The sequence below is a fragment of the Eutrigla gurnardus genome, assembly GCF_963514095.1.
Source record: "Eutrigla gurnardus genome assembly, chromosome: 13".
NCBI lineage: Eukaryota > Metazoa > Chordata > Actinopteri > Perciformes > Triglidae > Eutrigla > Eutrigla gurnardus.
The window spans coordinates 25,779,028-25,806,281 of NC_139936.1; the positions used below are offsets into that span (position 1 = coordinate 25,779,028).

At 46.1% G+C, this 27,254-nt stretch overlaps 1 protein-coding gene across 10 annotated transcripts in view; it reads right to left on the reverse strand.

Annotated features, from left to right (window-relative positions):
- fbrsl1 (fibrosin-like 1) overlaps positions 1 to 27,254 on the reverse strand; it is a 320,464-nt gene that overhangs the window by 64,850 nt on the left and 228,360 nt on the right. For all 10 annotated transcript variants that reach the window (XM_084024105.1, XM_084024101.1, XM_084024104.1 and 7 more), the window contains one exon: positions 23,284 to 23,313. In XM_084024105.1, the coding sequence (XP_083880231.1) occupies positions 23,284 to 23,313 (30 nt within the window). The remainder of the gene's footprint in view (positions 1 to 23,283; positions 23,314 to 27,254) is intronic.

Here is a 27,254-nt window from a genome sequence, read left to right on the forward strand (position 1 = left end):
CAGACAGCTACTGACTGATAATGAGGCCATGTACACATGAATGGATGGGCCAGGCTAAAGACACACAAACGTGCCAGCACACACATACACACACACTTAGAGACAGCGAGGCTGACTGTGCTGAGATAGGCAGGGCTGGTGGGCGTACAGTATGTTGTTAGTAGCATTGTGTTGGAACTGCTACTGTGCTGCCTGTGATGAATTACAGTGGAACATTGGCAAAGAAAAACTTGCACTATCTTTGGAATACAGGGTAACAAAGGGAGGTTAAGGTAATATGCTAGCATCGGTCATAAGTCAATTTCTGTATAAATGTTTGACGAAGCAAAGCACATTACAAAAACGTTTTGGCAATTTGCAGAGATTTGATTTGGTTTTGGAAAACATTTTAAAATGTTTCGTGTTGACAGTTCATTTTCTCCTGAATTCCACGTGTCAAGTCTAAATCAGACAGAAACAGGCAGTCGGTGCTTTGGCATTTGCGGCACACTCCCTTCACACAGATTAAACTTTTGTTGACATTTATCCAGCACAAAAAATAATAATAATCCAATCTTAAATGGACTTTCTTTCTTTTTTTTTTTTGGGCAAACAATCGCTTGTTTTCCAGTGTGGTGGCAGATGCTGAGGTGGGAGACAAGCATCGCGACAGATCTGGATGTGTGTAAACAAGGAGCTGAGTGCATTTGTGTTTTCTTCATGCGGTGCAGGATTGTGACAAATTCCAGAGCAAGTCTCTAGTGAGTCCCACCGCTTTGGTGTCAGCACTGAGCGGCTGTCTGCGCGTGATGGAGCCGCGAAGCCGCCGAGCGCCGCGGCCTCCCTTGGGATGCGCGCCGAACAAGATGTCGCCTGTCAAGCGGGGAACATTTGAAAATAAATAACATCAATGATGATTTCAGTTTACTTGTCACAAGCGTGCGCGCTTTGAGAAGTGATGCCATCACTCTGCCGGGGATGCAATCGCTCCTGCCCCCCCTAACCACCCCCACCCCTTCAGAGACGGGCTTCGGCTGCCACGCGCTCCATTTCCTATTCAGATTCAACATCAATCTGTTGGAGGCTCCAGATATCAGTCTTAACAAGCTCCACGGCGAGACGTGTGCAGTGATCATTCATTAGAGCAACAACAACAATGGCAGATTATTCAGTAGCCCTTCTCTAAATATTTAAACATATCTGCTCTCAGTGGGCAAGCTACTTCTATTACCCCGGCTAACCTGCATGCATATAATAGATGATTCTATGCACTCTGCTACACACAGTGACGACAAAACATTTTGCATTACTTGCACCAGTATGAATGGCTTTAGGCATTTTGGGAACTCATATCCCTCTAATCTGTGTTGTATTGAATTGTTAAGGGAAATTTATAGCCTCGTGTATTCAACGAAAATGTCAAATGCCAAGACCAATAATTACACCAACAATTCCAAGGACAATTTATTAGCCTCGACTGGAACTCAGTTTGTTCAATAACTCAAAGCAAAAGGACAGGTGAGGCCATTCATCAGACACCAGAGTGTGTATGTGTGTGTGTGTGTGTGTGTGCGTGTGCGTGTATGCATGCCTATGCACTCATTTGGCCTCAGCACATTGGAACGAAGCCCAGCAGGGGAGCCAGAACCGATTGGAGTCTCAAAAAAGACCAAAGAGCACTTGTAACACAAAGAGTTTCATCTCAGCTCCTTAAGGAGAACCATCTGTTGTAAGGCAGCCTCTCTCTCTCTCTCTCTCTCTCTGCAGCTCTATGGTCGATCACAGGTCAAGAGCAGGAAAACAAATGTGCACTGTGCACATGTGTCTGTCTGTCTGCCATTCCTCCAGCCAGAGATTACATATCAGAATGTTGTTTTGGCAGTGCCGCGGCAGTGAGGGGGGGGGAGGTCCCCGAGGTATGGAGGAAAGATCCGACTTCCTTAGAAAGGCATCATAAATTGTTTGCAGAACGTTCTTCTCTTGGAGACCGGGGCTCATCCCTCGCCGATGGAGACCGTGAGGAGGGGAGGTGTTGAGAAAATGCAGAGGGAGTGGAAAATGTGGGGAGTTTAAGCATCTGGGCTTGGCGAGGCTAGGATGTCTGAACGCAAAGGTTTGTCAAGACCAGTGATCCCACCAGCCCATGAACACTCTGGGCAACACATGCAACAGACAGGTGGAGCTGAGGTCTTCATTTACAGCCAGCATATGAGTGTGTGCCATGGTCTTCCATCAACCTACATGCCCCTCAATGTCTTCCTACGTCCCAGTTAGCCTGCACAAAGTGAATCAACCTCTCGCTGTGCACCTCAGAGCCGCAGGCCTCTAATGCATCCACGTCTTTCCCTCTCACTCAGCACATACAGCGTCTGCCTTTGATTTGAGGCCGCTCCGAGGGCTGATCGATCACAGTTTAAAGGCGCCTAATCAGGAACAGGAAGGAGGGACGAATAAAATCATACATCACGGCTCTCTGGCTGCCGGCCTGCTGCTGGCCTCTCTGCCCTGCTTTCTCTCTCTTTCCTCTTTCACTCTCACAACTGGCCTTCGTGTCGAGAAACAACCAGAAGCACTAAGAGCAACTCTTTGCATTCAGGCAGAAGACATGGGGGGCAGGATCCGCCAAGAAAACCCCCCAAAGCGCAAGACGAGAAGCAAGAAAGAAAGAATGCACAAATGCTTCTCATGCAGATGGTTTGGTCCAGTTCAAGAGCAATCTGAAACACTAATGTCACCTTGTTTCATCCTCCTGTAGTGTCGTCTGCAGGAGAACCACCGCACAATGCCACCTCAAAGGGTTAAAATACATTCTTCATTTCAGGTCCAGTTTCAGTAGATGTCAGCTACCGACATAAGAAAGCCATGTACAGAGGGAAAGAGGGAGTGAGAGGAGTGAAAGAAAAGAGAGTAGTCTGGAGCATGTGAAGCAGAAACCCAGAAGCCCTCCCGTCACTTGTGGCCTGGCGGAGCTTTTTATCTATGCCTTCTCAGATGGAGTCATGTCGGGAGTGGAGAGCAGGAAAGAGGGTTAATGAGCAGCATTGACTGCTATCAGCCCCGACAGTGCCTAGGCCCCTGGCCTTCATGAAAAAATCATATCCTTTCACCCTAATTAAAAGGCAATGCCTTTACCTGGAGGGTGACCCCTCTGAACCTGCCTCTTCTCCCTTTTAACAACCACCACCCCCACTCCTCCTCACCTCCAATCTGTCCATCTTGTGATTCCTTTTCTTTCTTGGTACAGATCCCAGGAGAATGCTAGGCCAGAACTTATTTCCCCACCAAAAATTAGGAAACACTGGCTACAAAGAACAGGCTGAATAGTCCCAGAGTGGACGGATGCATCCATCCCACCGCCCTGTTCCATCATGTTCCCCGCTTGTGGGAATAATTGGCTCGTTTCGTGATGCTGGGGACTCATTGCTGATTTGGAAGGCCGTCTTATTGGATTACTAAAGAGAGCAGAGAAACGAGGCCCTGTATCCCCGAATTCCCATTCATCAGTCCCCGGCTCCCCCCCCCCCCCCTTCAAAGTACGATGCAACAAAATAGCCACAGCAGGCATTATTAATGAACTAGAATGGGCGAGGAAGGAGGAGCTCATTTCTTATTTATGAGACGCTAACCAACTGGCAACCTCCCTGATAGTCCTATTAATGATCTTTAGTGGCCCTCAGGCCATTCCATCTCCCTCTCTCTTTCCCACTACCTGTCTCCCGGCCCTGCTCACGTCCCGCCCACCCGCCCGCCCGCCCGCCCGCCCGCCCCCCTCACTTTGCAAAACCCCCCATGCCGGCCTTCGTCTCGTAACGTGGCGGGATTGAAGCAGGGTGGGGGCAGCGGGGGGTGGAGGGGTGGGGATGGGAGCTGGTGCAGGCCTGTAATTTGTGCAGGGGATTTAGACATTACAGGGGGAAAAAGGGCTCCCTTGGGACCAGGCAGTTGATCAGCCATGGCCCCGGTGGAGCAAGCCAGACAAATAACAAATGACAGCTCTGTGATTAAATCAAACCTTCTACTTTAAGTGTTGAAGTATCTGCCTGTCACTAACAATCTAGGGCTTGTTAAAGCTCCCATCCCCTCCTCCCCCACTTAAGAGCCCTGCCTCCCTCCTGCTGCGGACTCCCATCAAGCTCCTATCCCCTCCTCATCCTCAAGACTACCCCCCTACCTTCCTCTACCCCCAAAACACATCAATCAAACAGCTCCCTCTGGATAACCCCCCCGTACTCCTGGCTAGCCATCTACTCTCAGGAGAATGTATGAAGTGACACACACACACACACACACACACACACACACACACACACACACACACACACACACACACACACACACACACACACCCTGCATACAAAAATCTTATAAGAGAAGAACATTCCCAACCTCATGCAAAATGGATACGATGGCTAATGCAGTGGAATAAAATAATGAAATTATCACTATATATCTGAATCCACAGCAGGATGGCACTGCACCATTGAGAGCCATACAATAGACCAACAGAGTTCAGTTATAGTTCAATAGCAGCATCATATACACACTCATAATGGCTTTTCTATCGATAAACCAATGTGAATATTCATCGGTCTAAGTGCTCATTAAGGCCAACCATTAAATCATTCTAAATCTTTTCCTGCTGTTATTGGGGTACACTTCAGTACATTTGAATGACACTATTATGAAGAGCTGCCGACCATCAGTTGCCTGGCTTTGAACTAGATGCAGCCAGAACTTTTTCTGTTTTCATTATAGTGCCTGCTGCATGTGTCTGTGCACAGACTTACTTCACTCAGAATGTTTCTTTAAACAGTCCAGCTGGAAATGTAGCCTTCAGGCAAGTGGAAAGGTGACTGTTCAAACAAAATATTCAGTAACCAATTCGGAGGTACTGAATATTGAATATAACCCCATTACAATTAAATGTAAACAAAATATCAATATCCCATAAAAAAGCACCTTAATACAGACTAGCGACCACTTCGTTCACTTGATCTGATTTAAAACTAATGAATAAAAAAAGGCTGAATGTTTTTACACCAGCAGGTTTGAGGAAACTCCTGGTCGTGAGTGTTTCGGTTCCTTCGTCCTCCATGTTGTTTGATTGCACAACCTGTTGGTGAGTCAAAATGGCCTCCGATGACATTAACACGCTGCGTGATGCTGCGCTCTCCTCCGTATCCTGGTAGCCTTTTCACACAACATTAACATCATCGCGCCTCGCGGCCACAGAAGCTGCCTGCGCCAGGGAGCGACACGCTGGGATTCAAACTGGGGCCACTGGGAGGACGGGTTGGAGCGCTGCACCATTTATGATTCTCATCAAAGCCAGTGTTTTCCCATCACCACTGGCCTCTAACTCCATCAGCAGATTAGATTGTTTGCTGGGGTAAATGCAGACGGCATTAACCCCCGCGGTGGAGCACGTCTACCTTCAACAGTGAACGCCACCGATTTACAACAAGTGACCACAAAAGAATGAGGAACAGGAAGAGCCTGGCGAGGGAAGTCAGCTGACCTGCTAACATGCCTGGCTGCCGAGCATGCTCCGCTGCATGTTGGGCAGGCTGCTCATGTCTGAACGGTGACATGATTTAAAGCTAAATTAGTATTCATCACACCAGTCACAAGCCATTAATCTAATATCCCCAACATGAAATGATATGCAAATTGCTGCCCATTGTAATGCTGTACCATGCGTAAACGCTTCAAAATGGCTACTGCTACATCTGCACGGCAAGTTCTGTAGCAGTAGTGGAGAAATGTAGACAGCCTGCCTTGTGTTCCAATGAAAACGTGGCTGATGTGGAAATTGTCTGTAATTGATGTATGTATGTATGTTTGTATTAATGTATGTATGTGTATGTATATATATATATAAACATACACCCATAGTTGTAGTATTTACCATGATTTGGTAGCTGTAAAGATTCTACTTTGGGCCAGGAGTCCACTCACATTCCCAAAAAAGCTAAATGTCTTCTATTAGACCTAGATTTTAACCTCCATCATTCAGCACATGTTCGTCTGCTAAGTATAAATAAGCTTGGAATGATGTAACCAATGGCCTGTCTAATGTACGGATAGAGCCATCATTACATGTACAGCATATTGTATGTTGATCATTAATGACCATTCAGAGAAAAATGAGAACAATTTTAGGCTTGGTTAATAAAAAAAATCAAATAAAAAAAAGTCAACATTGGCAGCTGGATTGTGATTTTTGTGGCTGCTTTTCTAACTGTGCTTAATGTTTCTAAACTGGTTTAATGAACAGAAACAGAACAACGGGACCATTTTGGATGGAAATGGACCATATTATGTCAGTCATTCACATCTGCTCTACAGCAAACAGCAATCTCTCTCTCTCTCTCTCTCTCTCTCTCTCTCTCTCTCTCTCTCTCTCTCTCTCTCTCTCTCTCTCTCTATCTCTCTCTCTCTCTCTCTCACTCACTCACTCACTCAAATGGCAGCACAGAGACCGATGTGCCAAAGAGTCAAGCCAATCATTTTGTGATCACAGACATGTCAGAGGAGCAGTGATTAAACACATCGATAAATTAGAAAATCAGGAAAATTGAGATTTTAGTGTTCCTTTACATTTCATAATTAAGAAAAAGCTGGTGTTTGATGACATCATCATCATCATCAGATGACACTGCTTGTGGCTCCACTTTCTCACTGTTTTTACTGAGCCAAGTCATTCTGGGATGTCTTCCCTGACGTGATATTGATTTGGCTGACATTGATGTGCTAAATACAGTGTATAGAAGAAGTGGACATCGTCATCATGATGTCACCCATTGGTTTGCGGACTACAGGTTCGAAGACTTGATTTTGGCATTCAAGATGGCGACGGCCCAACCACAAACTCATGTTTATAATGTTTACTGAGAGAATCAATCAGGTGAGAAGTCGGGTCATTTTTCTATGAACTTCCATGTAAAGACTTGTCTTTGTGTCGCCGATGGCCAGTTGGGAGAAAAGCAGCATTGGTTCCACTTTTCAGAAGCGGAGGTTGCCGCCTGGCTAAGACTCACACACATCACACCTACTGCACAGGAGAAACCAGGACGGTCTCCGGGAGGTATCACTCATGTAAATATTGACCTCCATAATGATTAGATATTGACAGTGAAATCCTGTTGTTGACCAATATTTAGACTTTGAGCTCGTCAACTGAACATGAACACGCCCTGTTTTACCTAGATGGTAAAAACAAACACACCTCCTGGTGGTTTTTCACACCTCGCCGAGGTAAAAGGACACCGGAGGACAATTGTTCCTGGCGCCATGCCCGGCTGTGAGGCGGAGGCCGGGGTCTGAGCCGTATCAGGGAATATGCCTGGTGACAGATGCTCGGGAGACACAGGCCACGGCGGAGGTCCAGGGAGAGCAATTAGCACAAACGAAGCGGCTATGTTGTTAGCTGGTCTTTATTAGCCTCAGTGATCAGTTCAGAGGCCATTAGTCTCCTGTGATCACTTCCCTGCTTGGCTCGGCCATTACTGGCATTTGTTATTGGACATGTACACTCTTTCAAGGTGGAGGCTTACGTTCTGCTTTCCGGTCGTAGAGATTAGAAAGCAGGTACTTGCTGATGCTCATTAAGAATACTATTGGCAGGATGCAGTTTGGTGATTACACATTGAAGAGCAAAACAATATAAAATGAGATTTGAGAACAAATGATGTGTTTGTATTCTTAGTATTTGCTATTCTTTGATGTTTTTGGCATGAAAAAGATAAAGACATGCCATATTTTATTAGGATAATTACTGCCTTAATTGAATTTCTTTTACCATCATCATTAATTGTTCAAGTGGAAACACTTCAAATAAAGACTAGATCCGTGGGGGTTGCAAGGTTGCATGAAAATGTGTCAAATATAATGCATATAATGTTTTCTAAGAGCAGCTTTAATCTGTCAAAACAGACTCTGGCAGTGCTATTAAAAATACCTTTTTTTACCCCCAGGCCTTGGTCCAAAGAGGGTCAAGGGTCATGTCTTTGTGTTTGAAGAGATGAATTAATTTGCTGCACAGGGTCCAATTCAGTGCTTTCTTTTCATTATTTATGAGTTATTTGTTGAGTGAACAAGTTTCCTGCTCTGACCTGTTCCTTATCGTCAAGCAGATCATTCTCAATAGAAAATAGGCGATCATTTAGTAGGGAGTGATGATGTGAGTGACTACCAGAGCAACCAGCCGTCACTGCCTTCTGTTCACCTGCTTCTGCTTTGTGTTATTATTTATTCTTGTAGTACCATGTCTACTCCAACGTGCCTAACGTGGTGGGAATGGTTGCACGTCTTGCTCTGTACCGCCTGTGATATCGCTGTCTGGCAGAGGACTCCGGGACATCTCCTTGTACACCTCTCTTCTCTGTCCTGTGTTGCATGCTGGGAAAGAGCCGCCCTGCATGTTGTTCCTCTCCTTTGCCCGGGCCCTGAGAGACTTCCCTGCTAATGTTCCCCTCCTGTTTTACAGCAGTATTTCCTGGAACAGCCCCCCTACTAGCCATCAGATGCTACATTAAGGGAGCACTCTGAAGTCTTCCTCCACCACTAAGGGCCCCTGATAAATAACTTATGGGGGAGAGGATTCAAAACATCTCTCCTATTACTAGCCTCGATTCATTTTTTTACAGTCCCCCGAGTCCCCCATCTGTCCTGCACTTCAAACGCATGTGAACGCTCTGAGATGCTTTCCCTAGTCTATCCTATGGGATCCATGTGAAGGTAGAGAAGGGAGGCGGGTGTGTGTGGGGGGGTGGGAGGAAAGAAAAGGAACATGACAGAGCCAGGAGCTGTGAGCGGCAGAATGTGCCGTAAGCATCACCTTCCCTTTCTGACTATTCTCCACGGAGGCGAAGAAAGAAAGCATTTGAAGGAGCGGGAGAGGAGGAGGGAAAGATTTGCGGTTAAAGCGTCATTGTCCGGCTCGGAGCTGCCACTCTGTCAAATTATAACACGTCCAACAACTCAGCTTTTTCTCATTCGCAATCACAAATTAGTCCATTAGGCTGTCGGCAGCCTGTCCCTTCTCTTTTCTGTGCTGCGAGGGGATGTGTGTGTGTGTGTGTGTGTGTGTGTGTGTGTGTGTCTGTGGATCCATAAGGGTGGGCAGATGGGAGGGGACCTTTCCTGGGCGGGAGATGGCAGTTTTAAGCCACATAACGAGACAAACAAGCAAACCAACAGTTGTAATTTGATGTGATGTTGACAGTAATTGTCTTTGATGCCGCGAGGGTGGAACGGGGGCGCGGTGGGTTGGCCTTCAACGCGGTAGTTATGGAATATAAATTGGGGCTGCCTATTTTCTGGAGGTATGAAAAAAAAATCCATGTGCCCATTTTTTTCCGTGAGAGCCATCTCGACGGCGTTTTAGTCAACCGCCCTATCACCTTAAATGGATTTTAAATTAGCGGTGAGAGCACGGCTAACAACAGCGTGCGTCTCTGCTGAAAGGAGCCACTCTGCGGAGAGAAGCATATATATCAGACATGTATGGATTTTGATGGAGTGAAGATTGCTTTCACCGATCCCTTTTATTGAGACCATTATTTCTTCCCCAGTTTTTGAATCAGGTCCATTCACATTTCAAGTAAATGCAATTTGAGCTCATGATCAAAGATGCGCATGAGACCAATAGTGTAGAGTAACAGGGAGACACTTCATTCAAAAAGGTGCTGATCTTATTTTACTAACATTACTATAAATCACGTTCCAATGAATCAGCGTGACTTCCATTAAACGTTTTCTACAGCCTCAAGGTGGCAGCTCTCCTGTGGGCCTCAAAGGAAGTATATCCTGATGAAGATCACTATACATATATGCAATTTGGGCTTCAACTTGGTATTCCATTCACACTGAATCCAATTGCATCTCCCTTCTGGCCACTAGTGCAGCCAGTTAGTAAATGTCAATGGCTTGAACTGTAGCCTGTAGATCTGGGTGGAAAGCACAACCACAGTGTCTTGAATTAATAAGGCTGGTTTCATTTTATCACTAGGAGAGTACAGCTAATGAAATCATGCAGGAATTAAGTTGTTTAAGGGCTGAACTCTGGTTCTTGGCGGACGATAATGAGCATGCTATGCGGGAACCCCCCCTCCAACCTCCTCAGTGTATGTGGAGCTACCAACATCGCTTTCATCCAGCCGATCTACAAAAAAGAAAAAAAGGACACAAGCAAGTCTTTCAAAGGACAAATACGGAGTGGGGGGTTTGGGGGGAGCCAGGGTGAACTTAACAAGCAGGGATCTTACACATTTAAAGGTACTGCTAAAAATTTATGGAGGCATGTTTGGACGGGGGCCACGGCGAACAGCTTGGCCAGCTGAGCAACATCACAGCGGGACGCCTAATAAGCTCTGTGCAATTTTTCACCCCATATTTTATCAATAAAAAAGCAGTTTAAACAGTCTCCCCCCCGAACCGCAGCCGCTGCACTGCCTGCCATCTGGAGCCCTCTTTCATTTTATAATCCAACTGTCATTAAAATGCTTCTTGGCAGTTTACAGCTCGTTCCCCCTGTGCAGATGTGGAAGCGATCTTCAGACAGGGCCCTCTGATCAAAGTGTTCGCTGCTGTCAGACCCAACACTTACCACCCTCAGGCTACCTTCCAGTCCGATCCAGACTTAATGCCTCCCATTATTTATTTATTTCCACACTATCAGGTGCACCATGGTCAGCTCCAGCAGCTGGCACATTGTTGCCGAGAGGTTATAGAAGCAGGCTTGGGACCATACAGGATATTAATCGTGTATCGCAATAAAAAAAACCCCACCCACATTAAGATGATCGTGGGAATTATCGGGATAATCGTAAAGATCGTCATGAGTGACTTGAAAAAGCTGTCCAGCTGATCGACGAGTGAAAATTAAAGCCTGTTAAAAAAGTTATGTGTTTCTCCTTTATTTATGCAGGGAACCTGAGATTTATGACCATCTGATTTAAGATTATTAGATTTTTCATGAAAAGCGTGTTCACTAATAAAAAGATGTTTCTGTGATCCCATAAAAAATATTTGCCTCTTTATTAAATGTAAAGTGATTCCAGTATGTTTTAGTGCCATTTCGGAGTTTTAAGCATACTTTGATGATTATGGGGATTATATAGTGAATGGCTATCATCAAACCCAGAGGTGTCAGGTTGGAAATGACGGTGCTGTTAAATTAGGTTTGCTCAATGAACTGGTGGAGTTAACCGTAACATGGCTAGAAGGAAGAATAACAAGAAGCCAAGCCACTCAAACCACCCAAAAATGTTTGGTGGCTGGATGCAATGGGCTGAAGATGTTTTCAGAAAAAAATGACACAAATTAAGATCAACTTTCAACTCAAAGGCCCTGATTTATTTCCAATAGAAGGTCCATTAGCTCAAGATGAAATATGTATCGTCTGAGTCCGACTTCACTGTGGCAGTCTGTCAACAAATGTGCTCCGACTGAAATGATGTCAACACAAAGCACTGCTTCCCCATCTGCAGGATGTGGTTTTAATTGATTTTGTTTTTTTCGCTCGTAAAAAAAAAAACACCAGCGGAGCACAAAAACCCAACCCTACCAAACGCCACGAGTGAACAATCATCTGGCCTGCCGATGCAACAACAAACACTTGAAAAAGGGCTCACATATAGCCTGGCTATAAGTCACTAACAAGAGATACATGAAGCTTTGAAGACCTGATACCAGCGTTCCTGGCAAGCGGACACAGGTGATGGCGGGAGGTCAACCCGCCGGCAGTGTCTGTGTATCATATCACGCTGCCACATTCGCGTGTGCACACGCATGACTTGCAGGCCGGGCGGCGACCTGCGGCCCTTCCTCGCTGATGTGGCGCGGCACGAATGGCGTTAATGCTCCGACCGGGTGTTGATTGAGCTCCCCTAAAGCCAGTGACGCATGTTGCCTTTGTTTGGCAGCCGTCCCGGTGTAGGAACCGGGGCCATATTCCGCCTGTCAGTGCCATGTGTTCACTCTCTTCGGAGCACAGCGGCTGATGCCACTCAAACCCCTCCGCCTGCCACCTCCTGGCATCTCCGTGGGCACCCCAGGCCTAGCAGGTCTGCACTAATGAAGTCAAATTAATTTAATGGATGCCCATGCCGCCGTGCTGCTTGGCGTGGGGGTGGGGGGGGGCGGGGGGGGTAATGCTGATCTCCGGACCTCGTGTATACCCCAAGAGCTGCTGCTGTACGTCTTCTGGGTGTCAAGCCCCAGACTGAAGCACGTCAGCCTCGGCTGCTCCACCGCGTCCCTGCTAGGAACTGGGAATGGATCTTCCATGCCGATGAAAACCAAAGTGGCACGGCGAGTTCTCCAGTTAATTTCAGAGAGGGACCAGGTGTGTCCACTAATTAAAGCTCACTGAAAAAGGCGAGGGAAAAAATAACTGGCAAATGAACGTGAGTGACAGCCGTCGTTAATACCTGCTTCCCGCTGCCCCCCTGAGCCCAAAAATCCCCCTGTTAACTTTTATGGAGCACCCTTTGATACAATAATTATTTTTTCCCTGTAATCTTTCAAGCCCTGTACCTTTTCCCCTGGCTGGCGGAGATCAAAGCCGGCCGGCTTTTTTGCACATAAGGAACTGCAGAGGCTGGGGTTTCTGGCTTAATTGAAGGCAGCTGGCCCCTGTGTGTGTTTGGGCCTGATCTCAGCGCGCTCTCCGGGGTTCTTGGCTTTCCACATCACATACACATTCACCCACGGAAAAAAAGTTCCCCCAGAGCCCCAAGTGACGTGGGGCCTGCAGGGCTTGAGGTCTGGCAGTCTCCAGCCCATCCACAGGCATCCGAGTGTTTAGATTGACTTGGGGATACTCAAGTGGTTAGCGAGAAAGACGGGATATGTTTCTCTCCGTGGGTGGGAGGGACTCGGACTCATCACTTCCTCCTCTGTCCATCATCACCGTTATGAGCGCCGCTGATGATCCTCCACATGAAGACCAAGGCTGCGGCTTCATGAGGAAATATTTGGAGACAGACTACAGGCCTCGAAGGAATAACAATGGCCAGTGACTTCATGATTAATGTGTGTCTATTTTCCTTGTTAAATGTTCTACTAAAAAACTAGCGTGCTACTTAGCTGACTGGACTCTTTGTCTGAGGAGGGAATTAAGGCTCTCTAAACATTCTTTTCACAGCCACAGTGGACCTAAGCTCCATTTGCTGATGTATTCCTGGCCTAAGAGGAAGCGACGCTTCTTTAGGGAAACATGATCCCCAATGGCACTGATTCCATATAACAACAGGGAATTCTATATTTATCCCGATCGCATATGCCCTTTGTTGTGGAGGAAAAGCAAGTCCTCTTGCATTAGGAAGTCTTGTACAGACAAGCCAAGGCTGGGACAGACACGAGTCTTGGTGCGCCAGCTCTAAACGCAGGCCTGTCTGTCTTGGATTTCCAGCCAGAAGAAATGTGTAAGTAATTACAGTCCAACCATGTTTATTGAATAAAAACCCACTTAGACATTATGTTTATGCACGATCAGAAACACTCAAATCTTACATCCACATACACAAAAAAACATTTGTGCCGCTTTTTTTCCTTCTCTCTCTTTCCACAGAACTTCTGCACCCAATGTGGAGTCAATTTAACTTTTATTACTCGTGTGGAAAAATGTATATAGGGCTGGGATTGTTATTCAAACACAGGCCACTTGAAACACAGTGAATGGCGTGGCGCTCCGGAGCCAGTGGACACGCTGGTGCAGGGTTAGTCAGTTTAGCTGCCTGTTTAACTCGACGACTGCATTCAGATTCCTCCCGGGGCTGTTATGATATACCTGCTATTAAGTGGATGTGCATTAACTGCTGTAAAAGCAGCATCATTCAAAACACATTACGCTTGAAGCGACTTTGGGTTCATTAGGTTAAGCAGGTTTTTATGTTTGATATTAAGTTTTGCAATTGAATTACTTTGAAAGGTTATGCAACCAATAAGAGCTGCAGCCCTCTTAACATTACACCGTCATCTTAATTTATGCAAATGTTGGCTGTATTGATAATGCCGTATTAAAGGAAAGACATTTTGACTCTCATTTGGATTACTAAAATGATTTGCCATCATATGGCATATAATATATATATATATATATATATAACAGTTGTGGCGCCGCAGTCGGAGAAATACGTCACAGCTTGTCTCGTTTGATGAGTCATGCTTTCTCTTTCAATGGATTTCTGAAGTGACGAGATGTTGTGCGATGGAGCGTTTCACGTGTCCGCCGCTGGAGAACCGTCCAATTACAGAACCTGAGCTCTCGGGTGGGAAACAATAGTGTTTGAGGGGGAAAAAAACATCTCTAAAAGAGATCTGGTTCAGGTGGAGGGAAAAAACACACAGCACAACCTGGTGTTCATCAGGGCGACAATAAGTCCCTGGATAACAACCATCACGAGCTGCTGAACGTGGCCGAGTGGTGACAGGATTTTGTCAGAGCGTAAGCAGAGCGCTGGCGTTTCAAAGAGCGAGGGCAGGGCTCGCGTTCTGAACGGAACAAAGGGACGACTATTTGTTCTGCCGTTCTCTGCCAACACAAACAGCTTCGCTGAGAGGAGGTGGTAAGTGAAAAAAGATTACAGTCTTGATGTTATGTTTTCACACCTCCTCTGCTCCGAGTGGCTGGCGAGCTTTTTTCCCTTGCCACAACCCTTCTATTTTCATCTGCAATGCCAACATCACTTATAACCTTTAAAGAAAGAATCTGCAGCGGGCTATTGGGCGCCACATCAATGACGCCGCCGCCGTGACGACTGTCCCTGCATTGCTGTATGACATGCATCGCAAGTGACAAGCAGTCTTCGCTGATGTCAGTCGGCTGTGTCTGCCGGCCGGCCCCACAGACGCTCCGAGTCCCCCCCCCCCCTGTCATCACGCCTCTTCTTCCCAACATGCACCGGGGCATTGCCTTCGCCGACGGAGCGCTCGCTTCCCTCCAAGCGCACAAACACACATCGCATAAGACTCGAGGCGGCCTCCCTCACTTCAGAGAGCAATCCAAATGTGCTCCCTGATCACCGCATAGTTGGGCTCCAAATGTACAACAGATGTCTCTCTTGACAACCACAAAAAGAAACATTAGCCTTGGGAGCGCACGTGATCCGGAGCTCACCAGAAATGAGCGCACGTTGCAAACAGCTCAATATAAATTAAAGAGATAAACGTTTCCAGGTTGGTTGGAATAGCGAGATGTGAGGAACATCATGAGCTGGTTATTGTTGGCCAGAGTTAGAAGTTCTCACCTTAAAAGTTCATTATGGCATTCTTAACATTCACCATTAAACTTAGCGGAGGCTAGTCTTAAAGAGTTACATGATACATCACCTGATCAGCCCCCCTTTTTAGGTTTGTTTCACTTTTCAGACTTTCAGTCACAAAGTGGAAACTGAAGTAAACAGAGGGAACTGAGTGATAGAAAGGAGGGAGGGAGGGAGGGAGACAAAGACAAAACCAAGACGAGAAAAAATGACATCTCCATATTAGGCCTGTGTTGCCGGTGTCAGTTCTAATTTCACAGTGCCTGTGGGGAGCTGAATGCAACCAGTCAGCTCCGGTCTCATCTCGTTCCTCCTCCATTTTGAATCGGGGCCGGTGAGTCCCAAGCTGGGGGGGGGGTTATATTACTGGCAAATTGGTTTTAGATTAAAGGAGGTGGCAATGCATTCTGCTTTCTCAGCTCTTTCCCAGGTGCACTTAATCTAATTCCATTAAAGAGATGAGGACGGATGATCACTGATGTCGAAACATTAAGCCGGACCATTTTTCCCGTCCGTAAAGGAAAAACGTTCAGGTTGTCGGCGTCCTGGTGGGTGGCCTGTTTGTTATTGAATATGACGACTCTTGGAGACCAATCTGGATCGAGCAAAGCAGCGGAGGGTTGGCGAGGGGGCACATACCTACATGAATATATATTACTACGACTGTTTTACTTATCCGAGATCGCGACAGGGGGGGACTGACAACGCTGGTAAAGACAGATAGAGAGCAGGCAGTAAATAAAAATAGCAGGAGGATGAGGATTCAAAGAAAACACAGAGGTGAGGGCTGTGATGGTGTCGGGCGTGTTTGAGATCCCCGTGGCGTTTTTTTGGTGCGGGTGTGCGGCTAACTTCACAGGCCGTGCCCGACCAAACACACGAGCTCGGGAGGATACCACCAGCTGACGAGCCATTACGATAAGCCGGTAGAGACACTCCGACGCGGCGATATGGCATTCATTCCGCACAGCGGGAAAGATAAGGGGGTAGAGAAGGAATTAATGTGTCAATCAGAGCCTGCGCACCGCCCCGGCAGATGAGTACACCGGGGCCATAAAAGAGCTCATAGACAGGATGTGGTAATGGTCCTCGGAGACTCCCCCGGAGACAGATACACTTTCTGCTGAGTGACTGCTCGGCAAATAGGACCAAATAGAATTAGCCGACCTGGGTGTCCTCCGCTGTGGCTATGGTGATGTGGCGGCGGTGGTGGCGACGCGCCTGACATGAGGCTGTTGTGTTAAGGGCTGCGGGGAATATAGGCTAACATTCTGCACACAGACAGACAGCCACTGTATTATTTGTGAACACAGAGGAAATTGGAGGAGCCAACGAGGATGGAAAAGTGGGGCCTAATGGAGATAGGATGACACTTCAGCAGAGTGGACGGACAAACCAAGAAGGATAAATCCCGCTCTGTTTCTTTCTCAGCCTCTCCAATGAAAGAAAATGACCGCTTTGACTTGGAGTATCTCAGACATGTCGGAGGTTGACAGCATCGGCTGGTTGATAGATTACAGGAAAAGGAGAGAGAGAATTCATTTTCAGCATGTGGAGCAGTGGAAAGGACGCCTTAAATCAGACACGCGTTGGGACAGATCAAACACACCACGTTCTTGTCACGCTTGTCGCCAATTCGCCAGACCGAAGATAAATTAACCAGATTGGAAGTACGTCGCTCCCAGAAAGAAAGCCACCCTTATGAGCCAAATAAAAATATCTAACGAGTGAATAACACGTCTCATTCACATTTATATCAAACGCTGTCCTTGTGACATCTTATCGCCGATATCGCCATTACACAAGCGCAGCCATTCATTTCAAACATTTTGTGAAACACTAAACAGCTAACACGGGCTCTGAGGCATGTAAGTCTTTTTTTACTCGGTCGAAGAGTCATTTAGTGGCACAAAGTAATTGGATCAAGAATAAAGAACGAATGATGTTTTCCCAGTTCCATAGTATGACTTCAAACAGGCTTGAATACACTTAAACTCTGAATTTCCAAATCATTTACCCAACTTGCTTAGTTCCTCCCTGAGCATCTGGTCTAGCACGTCAATGCCCAATAACAATAAAGACTGTTATTAATCCACAAGACTTCCTTAATAACCGCATGTGGCTTTTACCCCCAGGGTGCAAACGTAAGTGAGGCAATTCAAGGTCAAGACTGTTTTTTTTTTGTTTTTAAAGAACACTGAATACTTCACATTGTCAAACATCCTGTAAACATAGACATCAGATGACAGGCCTTCCAGGAAGACATGCCATCGATGAGAACGCAACACCTATAGTCTGACTGCTTCTTTCTTCAAATCTGGCCCAAAGATCTGGAGGTGACCTGTCCAATCTCGTTCTGAAAGGCTCCATGCCATGCACGTGGCAAACTCTGCTGCAGAAATGAAAAGGTGCAGTTCCCTAAACCACCACTTGAGGCCAGCTCCAGGAGGAGTCAATACCAGGGGCCCTAGTTTCGTATACCAGGCGCAGTCAGCTCTCAGCGCACCTGCGCCACGCCGACGGGGTGTGTCCGCCTGGACTTTGCAAGTTTCGTGCACCGCGCAGGCTCGCGCAGGCACTCCTCCCGTCTCGCCCACCGGCGCAAGTGGGAAAGAGGGAGGAGAAGAAGGCGTGAGTGGGAGACGAGGAGGAGACGAGGCGTGGACTGGAATTAATACAGCCGATTCAGATCTTCACCAATCAAATGAGCTCCTCTCCTCTCCTTTAATGTGTTAGGGGAGGTTCAGTGCAAGTTCCGTCACTTGACAACCCGATGACAGAAGCAGCGCCGCCGCTCCCACCACGCGCATCACGCGCTGTGCGCGCGTATCATAATAATAACAATGCCGATATTATAAAAAACAGGAGAGAGAGAGGGAGATGTTTTGGTCCGAGAGGCTGAGTTTCCGTTACGCGTGCCATCCGCCTTTGATCTGACGTCAGATGTGACGGGACAATCTATATAGATATACATTCACGTGTTGATTCAATGAGTTGCATTAAATAGTGTTTGTTGTGATTATTTATTGCATTTAAATGTGCCTGGAACTGTGGAAACCTGCCTGTGAGGTCTCGGTGACGTGTGCGCACTGCGCGCTGTCAGCCAAACTTCCACTCCGCCAGCTGTGATTCGCATTGAATGAATGGACTTTATTTACGCCTTGTGCCTTGCGCCGAGAGTAGACCAGGTCGGAGCTGGCGAGCTTTCAGCGCAGTCTCGGCGAGGCTTTTTGCCACGAAACTTCCGCTACGCCAAGCTGAATCTGTGACGCCTCCCCCTGCTGCGCCGCCACACCCATCTTGGCGCAGGCGATCCACCAAACTGCCAAACTGACCGTGCGCAAGGCTGCGCGGGTCGAAACTTGCATTACGCCGGCTCCGCCACCCTGCGCCGCCCTGCGCTGCGCCACGAAACTAGGGCCCCAGGTGATAATCTGGTTCTGAAAAGTGAAGCTGAGGTTTAAATGCCTTAAACTAAACAAAAAACAAGTCTGATTGCATGGAAGTCTGTGAGAAAATGACCATCTTTTTCAATTGATTTATTATCTCAGGAAACGTTGGTAATTGTTGACTTCACATGATTTCAGCCAGATGCCTTAATGTTGGCAGATCCACCCGTTGCTGCTCCGCAGTCCAAATCTGTCACATCCGTTCACTGGTTGCAAAAAATCCAAGATGGCAACGGCCAAAATACACAATGCGAGGCTTCAAAACCTTAGTCCACAATATCCCAATTCATGACATTTTATACAACTCACCTATTTAAATGATAATTTAAGGTTATGCATAATTAAGGGCGTGGTGTGTTTGAGTGACAGGTAGGTGCTGAATTTGACCATGTTTGTGGTGTTGGTGTGAATTTTTCAAGTTGCTGTACCAGGATGCATTGGAGCCACCCACATTGAGCTTTGCGTCACGGAGACCACGCCCGTGTTTCACACACTCTCTGATCTCATTGTTTTGATAAAGCGAGCTTCACAAGGTGCAGCGACCTTAGACCGAATTTGCTGTCGCAGCAACTCATCAGTTTGATTCAAAACACAATGTAACTGAGGGCACACCTGGGCGAAATATTCTAATTAAGTTAATCTGTGAAATCCTGACAATGTGGGTGTTCAGGTGGCTGGTAATCGGATGTGAAAGGAGTCTTTGTGTTCATTGGAAAGATACGGGAGGAGCTGGCACCTGTTTCAGCAAAACGTTGCAGAAAATGATCACTGTCGAGTTATCCTGAGAGCGGGCAATTACAAATGACATGTTTGTCTTTCTCCTTATGGAAACCAATTTTTACACCATGGTCTTTTCTTCTGCCTTTGGTGACGGCCTGTCAAAGTATTTTTTCCCCCTTTCGTCTTCTTTCCTCCGCAGTTGTCTATCTCATCATCATCTTGATTATGATAACGTGTTTCTGAAGAATGAAAAGGTCAGCACTGCTTTAGATTTTATTCAGATGTTTTGTTTCCTGCTCTCACTCCTGGTTAATACATGTGTGAACAGTTTATTTTATTTTAAGTTTTCACACCAGCGAATCCTGAGTCGGAATAACGCAGTTGTTCATTGACTTTTCTTTGTTCAATAGCTCTGCTCCTGGGAATATCACAACAATGGGACATATTTACCTTGGAACCTTCTACTTCAAATACAGCCGGTTGCCATGTTGGGTGGGTTCTCATTGCTCTATGTATGGAAAGGTTTGGCATTTCTTGTCATAATGATGTATGTATGTAAACTTCACTCTTCCAACGTCGCTGCTTCCTGCAAAGCTAATGCTAGTGTATGCCACACACACAGCATGCTAGCTGGTTGTTCTCACGAGCAATATTAGCTGCTCTGTTGTCAACAATGTTGAGATGCAGTGACTTAAAGTAAGGGAAGAAGAGCTATGAGCATGGAGAAGTAACCAAAGGCTTATTCATGCAGCTCAATGCCAAAGGCAGTCCACACTCCACACTTTAATGCACTGCAGAATTTGATCTGAGATTTATTTGTGCAATGTATGTTTATGTATTTATCATACCTGCAAACTCATGAGGGTTGAAAAAGGTGACAAACTAAACCGTCTAAATCTGGGTGCATCCCAAAAGACAACATTTTCTTCAGGTCAAAAAAGCACACATTTATTAACACCAGATTTCAAATGGTTTAAGTGTGCCTGGAGTGTATGAAACTTAAAATGAATTTCTAACTGGTCTGGTGGTGAGCTGTGGCTGGTGAGCAAACCCAACTAATTGTTCAACCTTTTGGCCTGAACAAGCCAAAATGTTGAAAGTTACCTCAACGGCAACGGAGGTCATCACAGAGCCACATCAGGTGGTGAGGTGAGACAAGGCGATATGGCGTTCTATCTAAACGCTCCGAGCACCCGAGGCGGAAAAGATGTGACGTAGTGAAGACGTGCTACCAGGCCGCCGTTATACACATCCACATTTTTATGATGCAGCAACTTCACTTGTTGAAGAGTCATGTAAATATGCGAGATGTGACGCGGCCAACGAGTCCACAGACGAGACCGCGTGACGTCCGTGTTACATCTCTCTCATTCCGCAAAGTCGCGGTGCCATCAAAACGCAGACACAGAAGTTTTATCTGAACACTCTGGTTCGCGGCATATTTTGACTCGCATTTGCGATTATGATTCACACAAATGACCAAATTTTGGTTAAAAAACGGCGAATTTTGTTGAAAGGTGAGTAGTGTGCATGTATTATTAAGGCTCACACAGATAGTTGTATCACTTTTTATATTATGCTGATGTACTCTGACTTTTGAAAGCGTGTTCTACATAAAAAGGGAGTTAAGATTTATAGGCTTGAATTCATCGTTGAAGAAAGGAGCCGTGGGACTACAGAGGATTCAGGATGCATCCAAACACTGTTCATGAGAAGGGAATGTAGTCATTGTGTCAATCATAAGCTAGCCACGCCCTAAGAATGCCCCCTGATGGCCAGTAGAGACAATGCAAGTTTAAGGCACTACAGCCTGACTTCCCCCTTAAGAACCGGAGGTTGCCACCTGGATACGAAACACTTACAAGTGTGGATATGCATGGAGAATAGTTGACAGGGGAATTGTAATGTAATATCTGTAACATATTAATTCTCTATCTCAGTAATGTAGTATACTATAGAAATGTTTGGGTTTTCATACGGACATGCATATATGTACCTTAAAGGAGTGTTTTAATGGTTCAGTGAAAATATTGCACATCAGCATTGTTTTAAGAAAGACTTATATAGTCTATAGAGAAATATCTCTCTCCTTTAGGCACAAAGCCAAAAAAGCATTTAAAAAAACAGGCCAAAAAACCTTGAGATGAAGAGCTAGAACTAAAAACACATGAAAAAGCAAGTAAAGGAGTCACACATCAAAGCCACGACAGCGGAACAACTGTTATGCTCATGAATGATACTGTTACATCTGCAGTATTATCTTCTTACCTATGGCATTCACATGAATGATCATAGACTGCATCCAGTGTGCGTTTTAATGAAGCAGCAATGGTTGGCAGGCTATAACACCACGTCATGCTATAGTGATGACAAGTGTATGAGGAGTAAAACAAAAAACCCGAGCAGGCGAAGCTGCAGTTTGGCTCTTGACAACAGACTGTGTAGTAATTGCTACAGAATTCAACAATCAGACAGCTGAAAGCTTGGCGGCGGCGTCTAATAGTCCACCGTGTGTTGAACTGCATCCAGGCCCACCTAAACCTGGCAGACATAACCGGTGCCAAACGCCAAATATGGAGCTGTTTTCTGAACAGACACTCATCCAACAACACCGCTGAGTTTCTCAGAACCCAGGCAATGTTGTTCCCCGTCTTCTTTCATTCGGCTGTTGTTTAGAGCCGTAGTATCAAACCTTTGTGTATGAAATGTGTGACACAATATAGAAGTGTTACAAGTCTGGAGTAACTGGTAGAGCAGGAAGGAAAACAAAAGCCTGGAAAGGAAAAAGTGCGAGAGCTTCCCCCACTACGCTGCCCCCCCCCCCCCCCCCCCCGTGATGCCAGGCAGCCGTATGGAGACTGACAGGCCTGCTACGTCTCCCTGTCGTGTCAACTAGCTAGCGCCCTCGGTTCCTTCTCGCTCCAATGAAGAGATAAAAGCCTATTGACTTGCCAGGCTACAGTTAATGCAAATTGGGCCTACTATCAATGTATTATTTATAGGGAGAGCTGCAGACATTTCCACAGAACTGGGAGCTAGGCTTACAGGAGATTAGGCATGCTATCTCATTCATTAACCAGGGAGTAATTGCTAAACTGTGGAGGAATTAGAATGCGTGAGGTTCCCCGAAGGCTTTTCATCTTGTAACCAGGTGGCTGCCATCAGACAGCCACTTCCAAGTTTGCAATAAACATTTACAACACAAGTGAAACTGATAGACTACATCTGTCTAATTGTCACATGGTTAAAGCTGGATGACATCACTGATCAAATAATATGCGGGGGGGGGGGGGGATGTTCATAACCCATCCTTCACCCCAGCAGAATGATGGAAACGGCACAAGTGAGCAAGCTCTCACTTCTGGTTGCCATCTTTGATTACGTTAAAAGACAGAGACGGCCTTTCTGTCCTCCAAAAATATAACCTACATTTTTTTGAAAAAAAACAACAAACAAACAAAAAACGGTAATGTAGTCTGTGACAGGAACATAATCATCATTTATATATATATATATATCAGCACCAAGTTAAGCTATAATATCTGGTATATTAAATAGAGTGCAATTCTACACAGTGCAGTTCTGTGCAATAAGAGCACTTATTGTGTGGAGCATATGCTATGATCGAGGCTAGGAGGCATATGCTCCAAAAATAATAGATGACAAATCTTGAAGACACTGAGAAAGAGCTTCTTTCCCCGTCTTGCATCGTCCTTGTCACTTTCTCACTCTGCAAAACGATCAGCGGCGTTGGGACCGCCAACAACACGCTGCGATGTTCCCCCTTTAGTCGAGGGCTCAGATCCGCTGTGCCCGACTCTCAGCCACTTCATGTGGGTGAATGAACAGAAGAAAAGCAGTCTTACCTTATCATCAATGTCACTCTCGCTGTCACACTGTAACAGAAAAGAGACAGACAGTATAAGGAATTATTCATTGCCCCCCCCCAGCAGCCCATAATCAGTGCAGATGTTATTTTTGTGTGCAACCTCTCATTCACTGACAGCTTTCAGTGCAAACGGCGGAGGATGAAGAGGGAAGGAGAGGGTAGTAGTCTAAGAGTTTTTCATCTCTCAAAAAGCAGCACACTGAACGCCACTCTGGTGTTTCTGTTGCAAATTCAATGCTGCAAATTTACAAAAGATGAAAAAGGAATTCGAGCGTACACTGGATTCTATTATAAAGGGCTTGTTCCGTGACTTTGCATTCAGCTGCAGCTTGTCATTTAGCCTTTTAAGAGTGCTTTAAAATTAGGCGATAGTATCTCAAGGACACAGAGAGCTTAGTCTCTGAATACTCAAACACAGTGCCTATTAAGTGGGGTATTTCAGATCCACCTTTGTCAAACTACTCTTTAATTTTTATGTCAGACTTCTATGGGGATAAAGGAACTAAATAACAAGAACGGTTGAACTCTGAAATATGTCTTGTCTAGCACAGCCAAAGGCCAAATCACCTTCTATTCACTCCCCACAAAAGTGAAATGGGTTTTTCTTCAACACTTCACTTTTCAAAAGTCATTTCACCATTCAAATACGAAGTGATCAAGCTGAAATATCTCGAGGAGAGGTGCAGCCTTAAAAATAACAAGAAGAAGAGAAACAAGTCCTTGTAACGGAAAAGCAGAGAAGAATACTGCAGATACCAAGCATTACCGCCTTTCATTCCTGACGTCTTCACTGGCAGAAAAGTCCTTTTTAGCAAAACAACATTATTATTCCCACGCTGGAAATGGCATTGAAGAATGTGTGATGTTAAAATAAAGTCAGGCTCGGATTAGATGCTCGGTTTTCTATTCCGTAGTTAAAACAAACATGTGATGCCGCCGGTTGAACTAACTTTCATTTTCAAGGCAAACATGCCAACTTAAATCCAGCTCAGCCATCCTCTTCGCTGCTGAATGCTAAATAGTAAATGCTCTTTGCTGGTAACTTTCTCCTCCAACACAATAGCGAGTGGAGCCGTGGAAACAGCAGTGGTGGGGCTGCAGGGCCGCCCCCACTGGACCTCACAGCAGGACGCATGAGGAGCAGAGCAATTCAAGCGAAGAGCCACATGGAGAGGGAGAGGGGCCCCGAGTGAAAAACTGCCTTCAAACTGTCAATTAAGTCCCTGTGGCAACATATTTAAGTGGACCCTCTTTATTTTGTTTGACTCCCTTTCAGGGCCGAGCACAATGAGGAAGGAGCTGGGTCAATGGAGACACAGCGGCCCTTTGTCGCGAGTGCGGTGGGTCCAAATGTATAATTAAGTAACGCGAGTAATCAGTGCAAGGGCTCGGTGGCCAAGACCTCTCAGGAGAGGAAAGTGGCGGTGGCGGGTGATTCATCTAACTCGGCGAAGACAAGGGATCCAGCAGGAGTCCTCGCTGGCAGATGTGAGGGGGAAACAGTGTGGAGGCTGTATTGTTTGTGTTTGCATCTCTATCTGCACAGTAACCACGTCGAGAAATGCCTGAGCTCCTATTGTTCACACGGACGCATTCCAACACACTGCACAGAGCGAGTACACCCGCTCCACGATAAATATGTAAAACGATCTGTTCAATAGGAGTCCTTCTCCATGTGAGGCGACTGTGCTTCCAGAGCCTGAGAACATGCAAAAGAAATGACCTTGCAATGCAATCTCAAACTATTTTCATGTTTTTCTTATATGTTCCACATTCATAAAACAATTTAACTTGCTCTAGGTTAAAGGAAAATGGCCTAAAATCTGTCATGACCAATAAGAATAAAATAAATAAATAAATCAAAAAGTATGAACCAGTAAAAGGCTGGAAAACAACATGTCCTCTTTCTCTCCGTGGGCTTCGTTGAAGCGTGCAGGTCATTAAGGAGAAAGTGCTTCAGCTTCTTTTCAATAATCTCCTCCGAATATTACGGATTCCAGACAAATGAATAGTGGGCCGTGTCTATGCTGCTTGTTGGGGACACATCCTGATCTAATCAACAAGGAATCTCATTTAAAATAATGTTTCCGTCCATCCCGATTCATCTGTAAATTACAGCGAAAAGAAATCCAATCTCTAACTTTTGCCCCTACCCAAAGGAAACCACTGTGAATGGATTTTCAGCTTGTGGCGTAACAGCTGACTTCCATCTCACTGCGGCTGGGAGTTCCTCTCTATCACGGGGACGGGTTTAAACCCCCGGTGACGGAGATGAACAACTGGCTCGGCCTATTCCCCGGGCGCATGCTTGTACTTGGTGTTGCAGCAGTAGCCGTGACACTAGAGATGAGGCCTCACAGGGCTGAAGCTGGTGAGGAGGAAAAATAATATCAAAAGAGCACAGCGTGGTGCTTATCCTTTTACACGAGGCATGTGCTGCAGCAAAGCGTAAAGAAGAATACGAGCTAGGGCTCAGACAGAGACGGAGAGACACAGCACAGCAGGGGGCACGGAGAGGCAGGTGGGAAAGGGGGAACAAAACAACAGTCAGGGGGGGGGGGGGGCTATAGAGATGAGGGGATGGACGGATGGAGGTAGTGTTGGAGCTCCTTTTGTCAGGATTGTATGTATTGTATGTGATTGCCCTGTCGGGCTATTACACTTGGTGGAATCAAAGAAAACTACAATGAAGCGATGATGCTGAAGACTCGTGTCCTGAGTGTGAGAAGAGGACCATGCCTCGGCCTCTAGAAGGGAACATGCAGCCACAAGCCCAGACAGAAAGCTCCTACACAGCAGGTTCGCTGGTCAAAGGGGGCGTGTTCCAATCGGAAAGAAAGACCCTAGAGGTTTGTGTTCCTGCATATTCACAAACCAATCACAACCTCCTCCCCAAAATAAAAAAAAATAAACAACTGGCAAAGCAGTAACATCTGCACCTGGCAACCGCCAGCTGAAGGGTAACAGAGAACCAGCTTCAGCGGACGGCTCCTCCACAAACCCTCCCATCAGCCGGCACATCAGATGGATGCGTTTGACATTTACACGGCTTTCAACACTTCAGTGGCAGGAGATTTATTCTGCCAGAGGCCCCGGCTGGAGCCAGGCCTCCACTCGGGTTGGCCCCCATGACGACCCTGTAGCTCAGCCCTGAAATGAGGCAGGGCAGAGGAGCGAGAGGAAAAAAAGAAACGAGAGCGAAGGGAAGGATGTCTCGATCCTCCTGAACATTATTGTCTGGCAGATTCCGATAGACGTGCAGGGGGGGAGGGGGGGGACAACAAGCGTTGCGCATCCCGGAGCACATTAAAACGACTGGCCAAATTAATCACACAGTTCCACTTGTCACACTCAAAGGACAGACTGCCATGAATTCTGCCTCGGAGACAGAGAGAGGAGAAGAGGAGGAACTCGCCCAGCGACGCAAATGCTGGCACGCCGTCAACGGCTGTCTGCCTGAATACTAATCGCAACCACGGACTTGCTGCCAGAAGTGTAGGGAAAAAAGGCAAAACAAGTCTGTCCTGAGCTGCTGGCAGTCAACTGTCACTGTCATTAATAAATCAAATGGATGAAGGTAAAACAAGAAGAACACATTCATAAAAGTGGCCTGGCTGGATAAAGCTGTACATGAACAGTGTGTAAGGTGAAGTGGTGCAGGGTGAAGAGACACAGTGGCACACTGAAGCACTAAACCAATCAGTTTGGGATGTGGCAACTACATCGTGTATCAATCCTTCTTAGTTGTACCAGTGATTGTCTTATATTAAAAACTGGAGGATTTAGGAGAAACAAATACACTTCCATAAAGTTGGAATAATGTCCAATTAATTAATTAAAAACAAATTCATTCATTTCACCTGGGACACATAATGTAATCATTGTACTTTGTCAAAAGAGATGACTGATGCATTTAAATAGGGATAGGAATGAACAGAGGATTGTGTC